Genomic DNA, 15730 nt, shown 5'->3' with positions numbered 1-15730 from the left:
AAATACCGCGTCCTCCCGCACCCAGACTAGCCCCGCGCCGTTGCAGACTTCCCAACACCAACGTCTCTCAAAACCCTCAGAAGTTTTATTGGCTTATGTTCCTATTTTCGTCACTTCGTACGCAACTTCGCATCCATCATGGCGCCCTTGACAAGTTCACTCTCCGCCTGTAATGGCATAGCAGCGTGGTTACCTAAATGTGATGCGGCATTTCCGCAGTTGCGCCACTTGTTGACCTCACCACCGATTCTTCGCCACTACGACCCTGCTGCTCCTACGGAAGTTCACACTGACGCCAGCGGAGTTGGCCTTGGTGCGGTCTTAGCGCAACAGAAAGCTGGCTATGATGAATACGTCGTCGCTTATGCGAGCCGTACTCTAAAGAAAGCAGAATTAAATTACTCAGTGACAGAAAAGGAGTGCTTAGCGATCATCTGGCCACTAAGCAAGTTTCGCCCATACCTTTACGGCCGTCCTTTCGCCGTAGTTACTGACCACCATGCCCTTTGTTGGCTTTCTTCCTTGAGAGACCCGTCGGGACGCTTAGGACGTTAGGCGCTTCGCTTGCAAGAGTACGACATCCGCATCATGTACCGCTCCGGTCGCAAGCACTCCGACGCTGATGCGCTCTCCCGTTCCCCACTGACACCTGACTTGGCGTTTTTGTCAGACTCCTCGTCCACCCTGTCACCATTGACTATCACTGAAATGCTCACAGAGCAGTGCAAGGACCGAACACTTGCAATGTTACTTGACTACCTTGCCGCTCCGTCTGATGTCACTTCGACACGAGCACTGCGTCTCCAAGCAACCCACTTTTCCGTGCGCTATATGCCCGACGGTCGGAAATGGCTCCTTGATATACCTCGTCATATGCGCTCTGACATCTGCGCGTCTTTTCGCGCTGGTCCCCTAAGCGCTCATGCCGGCGTCCTCAAAACTTACACGAGGTTGCGTCAGCGCTATTATTGGCGAGGCATGTACAACTTTGTGCAAAAGTACATTCAGGCTTGTACTACTTGCCAACAGGGCAAGACACCTACACACCGTTTCACAGGACCGTTGCAGCCCCTACCATGCCCGGCTCGTCCCTTCGACCGCGTCGGCATCGACCTCTACGGCCCGCTTCCATGCAGCGGGTGCGGAAATCGGTGGATTATTGTCGGCGTAGATCATCTTACTCGCTACGCTGAGACTGCAGCTCTGCCGGCAGCGACCGCCCGTGAAGTTGGGTTTTTCATTCTTCGCAATTTAGTTCTTCGCCACGGTGCACCCCGAGAACTACTGAGTGATAGGGGCCGTGTCTTCTTGTCGGAGGGTGTCGAAGCCCACCTCGCTGAGTGGAGGATCATTCACCGAAAATCGACGGCATACCATCCCCAAACTAACGGCCTGACCGAGCGGTTCAATCGCACACTTGGCGACATGTTGCGGATGTATATTTCATCCGACCACTCCAACTGCGACACCATACTCCCCTTTGTCACGTTTGCATACAATATCGCGACGCAAGCGAGTACCGGCTTTCCCCCCTTTTTCCTTGTGTATGGCCGTGAGCCTTCATGCCCTTTGGAAACCATACTGCCGTACCAACCTGACGCCGCAGAGTACACGCCGCTTTCCGAAGTCACCAAATATGCTGAAGATTGCCGTAAGCTGCCACGTTCCCTCACTAGCGATGATGATGATGATATGTGGAGCGAGACTCAAGAACGTCAAAAGACACGACATGACCATACTCATCAACCACCACCCAGCCTTGCTCCCGGTTCACTTGTTCGGCTTTGGATACCAGCCCACATTCCTGGCCTCTCTTCCAAACTCCTGGCGCGTTATCATGGACCCTACCGTATCATCGATGCCACTTCACCTATCAACTACATCGTTGAGCCGCTCACAGTGTCACCAGACCTGCGTCGTCGTGGGCGAGAGACAGTACATGTCAACCGCTTGAAACCGTATTACGGCCCACTCATCTTCTCTGCGCCCTCAGTCGCTAGGATGGCTACGCTTCGCTCTCGGGGCATTGTAATGAAGCAGAGGCGCCCCTGTGTACGCGCCGACTGAAGAGGAAGACGAAGGACCGTGCCGTGATCGCGAGGGTACCCCGTTCTACGAACAGCCCTTGCAGTGCCTACCTGTATACCTAGAGTTCTTGCAAGGTTATTGAGGACAATGAACCTCGTCGACATTGCTAATATTACGTCACCATTTGGAGAGAGAAATAGTAAAATTAGTCAAGTAACCGGCCAACCAGACAGAGAATTAACAGAAGAATTCAGGCTCGTGCTCGCATGGAAATATTCACAAGGAACAGGAAGATCAAAGAGAGTAACGAAAACGGATAGGTAAAGAGGTTAACCAAGGACGTGGCCGGTTGGCTACCTTACACTTAGGGAGGGGTAAAGAAGAAGAAGAGATAATAGGGAAATAGAATAAAAATAATAAAGATTAAACTATTGTGAACATATTCGCAGAGGAATTACCGAGTCACAAGCGCTCGCACTGCCCAGTAGCCTTCAAGAAGTGCAGAAGGGCTTTTGTGGCCTTTTGCATGCAAGAATGCATAGGCCATGGTCCCACTATCTTTTCCACCGAGAGCGCTGTATTATCTAACAGGCTCAGTCTAGCTTTTAGAGCACGTTGTTGAGCGTCAAAGGATGGGCAGTGAAACAGAACGTGCTCTAGAGTCTCATCGCACCCGCACAAATTGCACGCCGCACTGTTGACCATTGCTATTTGGAATCAATAGGCACTTGTTAATGTGACTCCCAACCCCATGCGGCACAATAAAGGTGTTTCGCGACGGGAGAGTCCAGCTGGCAGGCGAAGTTGCGAGTTATGGAGTTACGGTCGAGAGAGTGCAAGTGTGAGTTAGAGAAACCCGGTGAATTCCATCGTAGAACTGTAATGGTGCGAGCAAATTACTGAAGTTGCCGCGCAGCATCCGTTCTTGGGAGTAGCGTAGTCACCGGCTCATGTTTTATTGCGATAGTAATTATATGGACAATCCAAGCGGATTTTTGCTGTCGTCGTCGCTATTGCCGTGAGGTTCCGCATAAAATCTAAGGGCGATAAAATCATCGCCGCGCGCCGTATGCTGTATGTGCGAGGGAGGCACACACAGCGCACGGGGGATGCACGCTTTCACGGAGAGCGATAGCACGGCGGAGAACAAGTGCGACGTCTCCGTCCCCCAAACGGCCGTGGGACGATGAAAGCGAGAGAGGGTGGGCGCCGTTGTGCTCCGGAACCAAGTGCACAAGGGGACCTGGCGATTCAATCTCGCATGCGAAAGGAGGAAAGTGGGAAGGCAGTGCGGGAGGGAGGAGGTGTGCCCGTGCAGCTTCTACCTGCTTCCATTCAACCAACAACTGCGCAACGTATCTTGAAAGCGTATCACCGTATCACACAGCTCCTACCTTTGCATGCGCTGTGCTTTCGCCGCTCAGCTTTCGTTGACGCGATAGACCGCACGAACCTTCGCTCGCTGCTGCAGCCGCGCTTTCTCGCGTCAGCGTTGTGACAGCGGTTGTCTGTGGTCATCGAGTGTGATCTATTCAGGCTTGCTTGTGCGCGCTGACACTATGCTTGTTAATTCTGTTACAAGCGAATGTGTACAAGTTTATAGAGCCGATAAAACTACTTGCCTGACTACGTATAGCTCTCTACTAATTTTCTATCGCAATTGATGCTTCGCCTTTCCCGCGAAACTGCGACTTTTTTTGATGAGCCGAGCGGAGCTTCATCTGCGCTTTCATTGTCTCAAATGCCGGAGTGGCTTAGCAACTATTGAAATACATTGTCGTGTCTTTTATCGAGGGCGTGGTGATGAATGTGCCTTATTTCATGCACTAGCTGTTCGTGTAACCCGTGACGTAGGGCAAAATGCAGAGTTTGTAAGGCTGCTCTTGAGTGGCTGAAAATGGCCCAAAGATTGGTGGCTGCTAGAGTACGTAATTGAGTGCACCTTGAAGAGCCACAAGTTCTGCTGCTGTCGACATGCTATTGTGAGAGTATTTAAATTGCAAAGAGATGGCGTCCGATGGAACAACTACTGATCCGGCAGAGCTGTTGAAATTGGTGGAAGCGTCCGTATAAATGTGTGTGCGGTCAAAATGCCACTTGTTTAGGAGAAGCAGACAACTGCTTCAGGGCTGGCGGGGACGAGCCTGCCTTCTTAACAATCCCAGGAACTGAGGGGCACACGTGAATTTGGGTGGCGGAGCGGCACTTCTTCAGATTGAGTTGAAGTCCAGCATTGTTCGAGCACTCCTGGAAGCGATTCAGGCCCTTAAGTCGCCTTGGGATGTTTGGAGGTAGCAAAGACTATCTGGCACTTTAAGCCGCGCAGCACCGAGTACACGTTACGCTGGAAGGAATTGTAAAATTACTGAAAGTTGGGCGAGTTGGTAGCTATTCATCTTGAAACAAAACTGAGTTGCGAATGTCAGTGCCTGTCTGTTACCTTTGCCTTATTGTCCTCGTTTCTTGTGTGCGCGCTGCAGTTTCAAGATGAACGCTGGAAGGAGGCAGGCGTACTGCAAAAGCCAAATGGCATGACATTGAAGTCATGCATTATCTCTCACGTAAAACGATCGAAGTACGCCGCGGGCAGCCGCCAATACCCCGAGCGCTAATCTAATCAAGATAAGAACTCGACGCCTCGTAATCAATCAAGCACATCGTTGATTCGCGGCAAGACATATACTTGTTTTTGAAGTGGAAAACATTGCGGCAAGACGAGGACAAACAGAGTGTAAAAAACAAAGCCGCTGTGTATAAAGTAGACAACATCAGCGCCTTAGTTGTCTACTTTCCGTCAGTACGCGTCTTGCCGCGCAGTTTTCCGCTTCAAAACGATGCAATATCAAGTAGCCCAACATCACTTACTGCTGAACTGATATGTTTTTTTTTATTTGATAAGCCACGTTTACATGAATGCGACAATGACGCATCGCATCGCACTTCTAGCGCATCGCATTCATGTAAAGAGTGGTAATCCGATAGGAAGGCGCATCGCGATGGTAAATCTACCATCGCGCGAGGCGATGGTAGATATACGGGCGGAAGTCGACTCACGCACGTAGCGCTACGTTCTCGGGGGAGTTAATACACTGCATGTAAACGGCGTCGCATCGCCTTTCCCAAATGGGCTTGGAAATGCGATGCGCCACTGTCGCATTCATGTAAACGCGGCAATAGAATATGTGACGGTGGGATGACGTCCCGGTGATGCATGTCAGCGATCATCTCAGTAATAATTCGGGGTTCTGTGACGGATAGAATAGGATAGCTAAACTTCATTAGAAAAATAATCAGAGTTTTGTGTTGCCCCGAAGGGGCATCGCTAATGGTCGGCGCTCCTATCCAGTGCTCCGCTGGCTCTTGCCATCTTCTCTGCTCTCTGGATCAGCTTGAGCTGATCGTCGAGGGCCGAGGTAGCAGTGCCTCCTATTGCTCTCTCGTGGTGTTCGTGTCGTGGTGTTCTATGTTGGGTAGCATGCACTCTCACGTAATGTGGTATAGAGTTGGTGTGACCCCGCACCACGGAAATTTGATATGGTCATTAGTGCAGCGGCGAGTTACAGCCAGTGCCCATGTAGTAATAAACATTTATTGTGCGTTCAATGGGTATGTTGAGCAACATCGAAAGAATCACGGAACTAGCACAGTAGATGGAGAAGACCGGAACGTTGAAGACTGAGATCGTCGGCGATAGATGAACTCAACAGATCGGAGTCGGGAAGGTTTAGGGGACGCCGCACATCAAGGTCGACTAAGACGGCCCATGCAGCAGAATGAAAATGTGCCAAGAATAAATGAGTTACGCGCCCTTCCAAGTCTCACTTCGCAGCTTGGTATCGCAGCTTCACGGAAACGGACTGAGATTGGTGAAAAAGAGTGGGTTGGAACTGGTCGATACGACGAGCGTCGCGTCAAGCAGAAGGGCTTTCTGAGAACGAAAAACGTTCGATGGCTCAAAAAATATAAGTCCGTCAGAAAGGTCGCTACAAAATATACGCAGAAGAAATGACGTGGTTGGAGGAAATTCCGTATCTTCCTTGAGGATGATTCTGCGTATAGACTAGTGAATGTTGTTGAAGGAAGGGCCAAAAAATATTGCGATAGCAAATTAGTAGAGAGCTATACGGAGTAAGGATAGTAGTTTTATCAACTGTATAAACTTGGACATGCAGGCAGCACTAGCAACGCGCAGAACTGTAGTCCACGCCGTCGGCGTTTTGCCCGGATTCGCACCGAACGCGCGCGGCGTTGGTGACTGTTGCCGGTGCCTCTGGGGGCGGCTCGGAGGTTTTCGACGAGATCAGAACAGGACACTTGTCGAGCAGCATCGGAAGTCTTTACCACCTTCTCGCCTCGCAACGTTTTTATATAAATAGGCATTTGGTGCCGCAGCTAAACGTCGCCTCGCCTTCCTCCCTACCGTCCCCCCACGGCCTTTTGCGCGGCGGAAGAAGTCGCGTTTGCTCTTTATATGGTGATTGTAAAGGAGGAAAGAAACGCTTAATTCTGCAGCCCTTCATGGAGCACGGTGAAGAACGCGCGTGTGCTCTACGCCGTGCGTTCTCTCCCCGTGAAAGCACGCGTCCCTCGCGCCCTTTCACTCGTACAAACAGCATACGGCGCTCGGCGACGATTTAATCGCCGTTGACGTCATACGGAACCTCACGGCGACGGCGACGCCGACGGCAGAAATATGCTTTGGAGTGTCCATATAATTGCTATCGCAATAAAAGCAGAAACAGCTCAAGTTCAGTATGAGTGCAGTCAATTAGGGCATTGTTAAGTAAGGAAAACTCCCAGCCAAGTACGATATTGTGAGAGCAGTTTTAGTTTAGCGCGCGCAACGGCCTTGCGCACGCAACGCGCCAGCGGGGGCACGACTGCGCATGCGCTGAACCCCTGAGAGATGCGTGCGTTTGCGCACGTATGGGATACGCGCGCTAGTTCTCCGGGCTTGCGTTGCGCTCGCTACAGTCGTTACGTACCCTACCGACGGCCCTCTCGCGAGATCTCGCGCTGCCGAGAGCTTAAGAACATGGCGGCGACCGACAGCAAAACAAGCGGTCAGTGGTGATGGCAGCGAGCAAATCCCGCGTGCATTTCGGTATCGCCCTCGATTTGGAGCTCCTTGCCTATGTGAGGAGCTTAAATCCATTCGCGGACCCTGTGCAGTGGACCGTTATCGCTGCAAAGATGCAGGATATCGCTGGGAGGCCCTTTAATGCCCGGAACGTCCGCAGTCGAACGGAGCTCCTGCTATCCTATTACGCTGCGAAGGACATGGTCAACCTGAGAAAGTAAGTTGCGAGTCTGACTGCGTGAATTTTTGTTCGGCAATTGCTTGCGAATTTGTGCACCACACGATTGTTTCAGGTCAGGATCAGAGGAACAGTACAGCACACGGGAAGCTCTGCTGCAGGAGCTGCTCGACTTGTCTCGCGAGCACGGTGTTCAAATTCGGCGTCGCCGTATCGGGAATGCTGCACCGGTGCCGCGAGACCGATGCACCCTGGCCCCAGAGGCGGAACGGAAGTCGGCAGCAGCAAAAAGGGACGCGGCTGCCGCGATGAACGTGGCAACGCAGCCAAGCAGCGGCTCATACATAGACTGTGAGTAGATGCAACCGCATGCATTTGTACAGCACACGATTGCGATCGACGGACATCGGTGCTGTAGGGTTCAATAATCGAGATCGAGTTTGGGTGAGTTGCACCGCACCGTGTGTCCGTAGTGGGTCCAGAGCATTTATGAAATTTCGTGTGGGTCATTATGAGCGAACAATTAAGATATGCATGTTTTACGCGTTCACAATCGCTGACTTCGCGGATATAGCAAACTTTAACGTTATCATTTCACAGCAAATCGTTATTTATAAATAACGATTTGCTGTAAACATGATAACATTAATAATGTTGATTGAAATCGTGTTCAGTACATAAGCTGCATATAGGACGTTTTTGTGCGCTCTTCTTGGGCTTTATTTCACGGCTGAAAGTCATCGTGAGACGCTGGCATTTTTTATAGCTATTAGCGTACGACAGCTCGTTCACATCACCACTCTTTGTGTCCGAAAATTTCCCTGTTACATCACATGTGATATTGAGTCACTTCTACAACCCGAATGATTTCAATCGTTTGCAGGTGGCAAAGACGGGGAGACGGCCGCTGAACTCTTTAATAAGATGCTTCAGAATGAGGAAGAATACAACGAGGCAGGGGCAGAATTGGACTCCCAGCTGGAGGAAGTAGACTCGCAGCATGGCGACGGTAGTGGCAGCTTCATGGAGCCAAGAAGCCAGGCGACGCCATCTCCATCCGATAGCCAGGCACTGCTGTCTGCAACTAAAGCAGCCTCTCAGGTGGACAGCTCGCACGTGTCAACATCACAAGCGGCTGTGCGGACTGAGCCAGTACGAGGTAGGTGTCCAGTACCTTAGCTGCCAGCCCTAGACCATTTGTTATAGCTATTCAAGAACCGCTCGGCATATAAAAGTGACCTTTACAACCTTGTTAGGAAGTAAGGGTCATGATGCACACTGCCACAACTTCTTTCCCCTGTGCCATCCTTTCATCTGCGGCTTCCAGTGTGCTTGTCGGATCGAGAGAAGAGAGAATGCGCTTGATGCGCATTCCTGTGCAGTACTTCTTGCACTGTTACTTCCTAACGAGCCCGACAATGAACTAACTTGCACTTCATTGCTCATGAATTTTTTTTCTTTTTTCCTGTAGGAAAGAAAAGGCAGGAGCAGGCTGCAGATTTTGAGTTTTTAGAAAAGCGTATGCATCATGACCTGCTCATGAAAGAAAAGGAGTGCGCCATGGAGGCCAGGCGTTTGGCTCTTGAAGAGAGGAGGCTGGCGTGGGAAGAAGAACGGACTCGGGCTGAGCTGCAGCTGAAGGAAAAAGAGATGGAAATGAAGGCGCAAGAACGAACAGAAGAAAGGAGAATGCTCGCTGAGCAAAGAGCGCGGGAGCAGAAGGAGAGGACAGAGGAGCACAACAAGGTTCTTGCTCAGCAACAATGCCTGCTGAGTATTCTGGAAAGAGTTCTAGAAAAAATAAACAAGTAATGCATGTGAAGTACTCGTAACTGACTCTCACAGGAAAGAAAAAATATCCTCACAAACACTTAATCAATGAACATATATTTTCACTGCAATGAGCGGGATACAGGAGCAGTATGACAACTGGTATGCAACAAAAAAGAAAAAGGCACAATGAAATATTTACAATGTATAGAAAAAATAAGCACGACATTTTCTAATTACAATAACATTACAATCACATTGAGAATACAGTTCAGGTCCTTGGGTAAATGTTGTATCACCTGACTACATAATTCTTGAATTAAAGAGCCCCAAGAACTCAGATAAGTAAAAAGCTAAACGCTCATTGACGTTTCGTCTTGACAAGTTTTGGACACAAGTAGTAACATAAGATTAACTCGGTAAGTGCTGACGTGGCTTCAAGTAGTCTTGCAAGCTTGGCGGGCTTACTGAGAAATACCGGCAAACTTGGCTGCCGTACACACACGTGTGGCAGTTTGTCAGAATGGTAGCCGCCTTATACATCTCAGCCACTTGTTGTCGGAGAAGTTTCTGGTTTTTCTTAAAATCCAGAAAAGCGAATTCTCTCACGACTTTTCCGAAGCCCCACTCCACGGCTTGCCGCACACTACTCATCGCGTGATTAAAATGTTGCTGCGCAGGTGTAATCGAAAACCCACTATAGGGCTTCATGATCAATGGCAGCAGCGGATAGGCTGGGTCGCCATATATTACAAAGTCTTGGCCGTTGACCAGGCGCTCCAACTTTGCATATAGGCCACTGTCTCGAAGGATTCCTGCATAGAAGAGAAACCGATAAGTTGATGAATGGCTGAATATAGCAATAAGTGAAAGTGCAAGCTAGACGAAATGTCTGTGATCATTATTCAGTACAACGCTTGCAAATGTGTGCCAGTAACAAGTAAGCAGCACTGAATTAATAGCTGTTGCCACACTTAGAGCGGCATTTAAGTAATCACATGACCAACCTGCATCATGCCGTCGTCCAGGGTAGTGCCCATCTAATTGGCATACAATGCCATTTGGGCACATTAGGGACTGATATTTCACACAGTGTACCCTTTTGTGGCCCGAAAAATAGGCCTGTTGGTTCCGTTTCGGGCGGCATATTGCGCGGGCAGTGCCATCAATGAACGCCCAGCAGTTGTCCAGTGTTGCACCTTTTCTTCTCACAGCCTGGAACAAACAGCAACGGATCAACATTTAAATTATATCTACAGCTGCCGCAAAGCGAAATGTCAAACACACACACACACACCAGCACACACACACACACACACACACACACACACACACACACACACACACACACACACACACACACACACACACACCACACACACACCACACACACACACCACACACACACACACACACACACACACACACACACACGCGCGCACGCACGCACGCACGCACGCACACACATTTTCCCTTGTTTAACCGATACCGACAAATGCTGTAAATATACAAAAAAAGCAACCTATTCTAGTGAGAAACACAGTCGACTTACATCTGCGAAATCCCTCAGGCATTCTGAAGATAGCCAGGAGTGGTTGTTCATGTCCTCCAACAAGTGTCCGAACGTTGCCGTTATGTGCGTTACCACTTGCGAGCTCACGCTTGACATAACTGACGTGTGCAACCCAAAGATTTCTTGCAGGTCACACCATCTGTTTGGATAGGCGAGCCGCCGGAGCAAAAGGCACAGTGCATCACGGCCGACCACCGTCACTTTTTGAGCACTGCATATTTTGTCGGGGATCAGCAGCAGACGAACAAGTTCACTCAGATCTCGTTTCTCGAAGCGGAATTGTTGTCGAAACAACGTCGGCTCCACTTGGTCCACATCGAGGAGTCCGTTGCGCGAGCGGTATCGCAGCAGCTCGCTTTCACGATCGCGCCTTATGCGGTATTCTATGTCGTCAAGGCTGCAGTCACCTTTCAAAAGCCACCGCTCGCGGGTTGTGAGCATCAGATCGTCTATTTCTTGCCATGAAAGAGTAGCCAAAAGGCGGCGATTCCACAAGATGCTTGACGGCATTCTCTTCCCTTGCTGCTGCTCGCCTGAACACAAAATCGGCGCGAACGCCGCGAAAAAGCTTGGCTTGTCTCGTGCCTTGACTTGTGACAACCAATGTTGGCTATACGAGTTTATTGCTTAGGCACTAGATGGCGCCAAGTAGCACTCCGAGGCAAGGGTGTTGACGTTTAGGCGCACTCCACGTTTAAGATGTTGCGCGCGGTAAACTAATGGTGTGGGGGACAGCCTCAACCGTAACGTACGTAGCGCGCCAGCGCGTTGCGTACGTACTGTCTAGCGCGCGCTAAACTAAAACTCTCTATTGTGAGAGCAGGATGTAAGAACGATGAACTTTAAGATGTAGTGCTCGGCTTAATATGACACAAGCAGTTCAGCAGCTAGAGGCTGAACAGGTTCTCCATTCGCTGTGGGGCAAAGGGTTGCGTCAGTAACGGATACGGCAGCTGCAGGGTCTACAGGAGCATGTCTATGGGAACTTCTACAAAAACGTCGACGTCGGCGTAGAGAAGACAAACAAGCGGCGCGACTTGGTGAAAGCGAGCGACAGTACACAGATAGTGTATCACCACTTGGGGCTTTATGGATTACGGATCCGAAGAGTCGTAGCGTGAACGGGGCTGGTCAGCGAAATGGGTTGGCTGACGGGCGTCCCCAAACGTGGGCACGCAACCATGGCAGTGTCGGGTTATGTAGCCGGAACCACCAACGCAATTAGTATCGGCCGGTTATCGTGTGTACGCCAAGTATTCGCGACGGTGGGACCATGTCATGCAACATACGGAGAAGGGCGGTCATGGCCACGGGAGGGCACCATGCCATGCAAAAGAGGGATAAAGCGTGTCAGTGCCATGGGCGGCACAATACCATGCAACATACGGAGAAGGAGCTGCCACGCAACGGGATGGACCTGCAATTCCATACAGAGTAGAGGCTGTCACGGCCATGGGACGGGACCATACTGTGCAGAGAAGCTGAAAGGGCAAATAGGTTGCGATCACTCCCGCTTCCCTGCTTCGGCGCCACTCAGGAAAGCGGCCACAGGCAGCTGCTGAATTAGCACTCGTAAGGCATCATTTCTGTGGTGGTCTACTCCTACTCCTCCCGCTGCTCTGCTGCTGTCGCCGCCACCGCCACTGCCGCTGCTGGCGCCGTTGCCACTGCTCAAGTGATTTCACTTGCTGTAATACAGAAAAGTGGCCAGATGACTCCGATTACTGTGAGTTTCTCACCTCTCTGGTTATGACGCCGAGTCGGAGCTCGTTGCTTCTACAGTTGGTCATAACGCCGACAAGTGGTAACTTGTGTCACTGTTCGAGTGGACTTCGCAAGAAGCATCTGAAAGGCGTCATCGTCGATAGCCTTCATTATGTACTTAATCTTTGCAGCGCGTGCTTAATTTAGCACGCAAGCGTTTGTTTGGCGCTCATCTTCCGTACAGGAAGGCAGTCGAGAACCTCCAAGAAGGACGCCTTGGAAGCAAGACTAGGTCTGAAAGTCCACTTCTTCGTTCGTACCCCTAAGTTTGCCACGTCGTAGATGTAAAAGATGTCATTACTCAACTTGGAGGCGCCCTCTGATCGGCTGTGCACGCTCACGCTATAGTACGACGAAAGCCAGTTCTCGACGTCGTGGTCGTCCGTGCCGCTGTACACGGCGGGATATCTTTGGCGAACCATGCTAGAGCGAATCACGACCGGTGGTGGTTCCGTCTGTTGGGCCGAATCGGCTGGCATAGTCAAATGTAGCGCGCGGTGTCGAAGTTCAAGGTTGCAGGCGTTTTCGAGAACTCAAGCCCCGCACTACTTGAAATGAGGTTGTATTCTATGAAGTCGAAGATCGCTGCAAAGAATCGCTGCAAATAGCACAATAGTCAAGGTCGAGCGACTATCTCGAACCCACCCGCCGTGTTGCTCAGTGGCTATGGTGTTGGCTGCTGAGCACGAGGTCGCGGGATCGAATCCCGGCCACGGCGGCCGCATTTCGATGGGCGAAATGCGAAAACACCCGTGTACTTAGATTTAGGTGCACGTTAAAGAACCCCAGGTGGTCCAAATTCCGGAGTCCCCCCACTACGGCGTGCCTCATAATCAGAGCTGGTTTTGGCACGTAAAACCCTATATTTATAATTTTTTATCTCGAACATGACGTTGACTGCTTTGGCGGTCCTGCTTCTACCTTGGCCATTATTCTGTTCTTCACTATTATAACAAACACTTTGTGTAAGTCGTAAGTCTGAACGCCGTTGTGGATACTCTGAACGGCTGGATGAATATTGCTAGCGAATATCTCATGCATGCAGAGAAACCCTTAACGTATCTCGCCGATGACGGAAAGAGAGAGAGAGAGAGACTACATTTATTTGGACCATCGAAGTCGTTGCTCTTAAGGTCGAGTGGGTGGTATCCTCATTCCAGGACTCCAATGGCCATGCTGCTCGACGTGCAAGTTGGGCGAGAGCTTCTTGTCCCGCCAGGGTAAGAATTCTCTGAATATTTTGACTCCAACATACCCATGAGAAGCGTGGGGCCTGATTCTTTCCCTGTGTCAACCCAAATAGCCCAACTTTATATACTTCCATGCCACTACTAGTGCTCTCGTGAAGGTCCACTTTCGAGCTAATAATATTTTAGGTTTCACCAGTGCACGTGTCGCCAGAAAAACCGGCATGCTGATACCGTTCTCCGCAGTCCTTATTGGTTCCTCCGTGTATATAGTGGTTTCTTCATTGAAAAAGTCAAGCAGTGGACTTGGAAGCACCGAACAAGCACGAATGCTGATCAGATTTTTTCGATCGCACAGATCGTGCTGCCGAGGACCGGATTCGTCAGCGCAGGGTTTGAGCATGCACTGCATCAGGCCCATCTGCTGCTACCTCCGGCTGTCTGCCCTGCTGGCTTCATCAGACGAAACACGTCGCAAGAATCTATACCACGTGCTCTGCACTGGGACCACCTGACCAGCACGGTGACGTCGACGGAGACATCATGGGATAAAATCATCAGCCATTTCGACATACCCTTTCGGTGGACTTGGAAGCACCAACAAGCACGGATGCTGATCAAATTTTTTCTGATCGCACAGGACAAACTTTTTAGTCTCTTCAATTAGAGACAACGACGTAACTTGACGGTGCTCCCAAGTCCACAATGCTGTGTTACTATTTTGCGGGATTGTGCTAATGTTGTCCGCTTAATGTTAATAACATCCGGAGGACGTGGAACAAAATCGAGCCCTGACTCTGATTCGGATGAATGTCGCAGCAGCGGGAACTAATGAAAGGCATTCTAAGAGAACACAAGAAACGACAAAACACTGAAACAACTGTCTTCAAATATCAAGCAGTGTGAGAGACATAGTTGCAGATTTGCAGAAGAATGACAGTAATTGAGAATGAAAGAGGACTATGGAAAGAATGCGCAGAAAAGATGGTACACTGCGAAGATCTGTGTAATCTACCATGACACGAGTCGAATTTTCTGGCATCGAAGGTCGATGATTTAGAAAATAGAAGTAGGAGGAACAACCTATAAATTTATGGACTAAGTGAGAGCTCTGATGAAGATGTTAGAACACTTGAAGCAAAAGTGCGAGACGATATATTTAGAAGATCCTAGTAATAGAAATTGACTCAATTGAACGAGTTCACAGCATCGGTAGAAAACAAAGCTAAAGACACGCCCGTTATTATCAGGTTATTTAACTTCGCCGAGAAAAGCAAAATATATCGAGCTGCTTCAAGCTGAAAAACACCCAGATTTCAATATCCGAGGTTTCTCGAAGAAAGTACGCGACACGTGCTAAATTATGGCGTTCTGCAGTAAGTGACAAGGCGAAAGGGGCGAAGGTATCGCTGGCATTCGATAAACTGAAAATAAATGGCAAAACCTTTACCTGGAGTGAGCATGACGGCCGCAGAATTGAGCAATCAAAACCAATAACTTCCGCACACGCTGGCCCGACATCTCGTGATAGCACGTGACAACAACGTACTAGATTTATCAGAGTGTTATGGCTGAATGCGCGCAGCGTAGTCAATAAGTTCAGCCTACTTGAAAGCATAATTGCAGCTCATCAACCGCATTCATAGTCATCACGGAAACCTGGCTTCACGAAGTTGTCCAGGATTCCGAAGTGTTCCATCTTCTTATCGGCTCATACGGAAAGACAGATAATCGCGGGGGGAGGTGTAGCTGTCGCCATTAAATCTAACAAAATATTCACAGTCTTAAACAATACCTGACCATGAAGCGTATGGTGTAAATTCACATTTACTGGAAAAAGCATATTTCTCGGTGGTGTGTACCGACCTCCGAATGCGCCCCCTGAATATCTCGAGGTGATCACGATTACATTGCACGGCACACTAACTCACGTTCCAATGTAATCATCACAGGTGATTTCAATTTACCAGGATCAATTGACTTCTTTCACACAACAGCTCTGACGCGAAAAAGTGGCCGAATCACTATTGTTCATTCCATTTACTTTCTCTTTAGACCAGCTATTTCCGAACCGACTAGAATAGCTGGCCCGTCATGTTCTGTACTTGATTTGCATGTTCGTAAGCAGGCTATTTCAAAATAACACATTT

General features: G+C 49.7%; 1 protein-coding gene across 1 annotated transcript; it reads left to right on the top strand.

Annotated features, from left to right (window-relative positions):
• The first annotated feature begins 8141 nt into the window (after nucleotides 1-8141).
• Nucleotides 8142-9098, top strand: LOC125941165 (inner centromere protein A-like). The gene is made up of 2 exons (XM_049658142.1): nucleotides 8142-8445; nucleotides 8758-9098. Exons 1-2 carry the CDS (start codon nucleotides 8211-8213, stop codon nucleotides 9096-9098), a joined length of 576 nt encoding a protein of 191 aa, XP_049514099.1. The 5' UTR covers nucleotides 8142-8210.
• The last annotated feature ends 6632 nt before the right edge of the window (nucleotides 9099-15730 follow it).

The sequence above is a fragment of the Dermacentor silvarum genome, chromosome 1, assembly GCF_013339745.2.
Source record: "Dermacentor silvarum isolate Dsil-2018 chromosome 1, BIME_Dsil_1.4, whole genome shotgun sequence".
Lineage (NCBI taxonomy): Eukaryota > Metazoa > Arthropoda > Arachnida > Ixodida > Ixodidae > Dermacentor > Dermacentor silvarum.
The sequence above is the reverse complement of the archived record's forward strand: the minus strand, read 5'-3'. Positions and strand labels throughout refer to the sequence as shown.

What these genes read in the sequence shown, in the direction of transcription:
- LOC125941165 (XM_049658142.1), top strand. Translation starts at nt 8,211, where the DNA reads ATGCTTCAGAATGAGGAAGAATACAACGAGGCAGGGGCAGAATTGGAC. An exon ending in GCGGACTGAGCCAGTACGAG is followed by an intron (nt 8,446 to 8,757) that starts GTAGGTGTCCAG and finishes TTTTTCCTGTAG; the next exon opens with GAAAGAAAAGGCAGGAGCAG.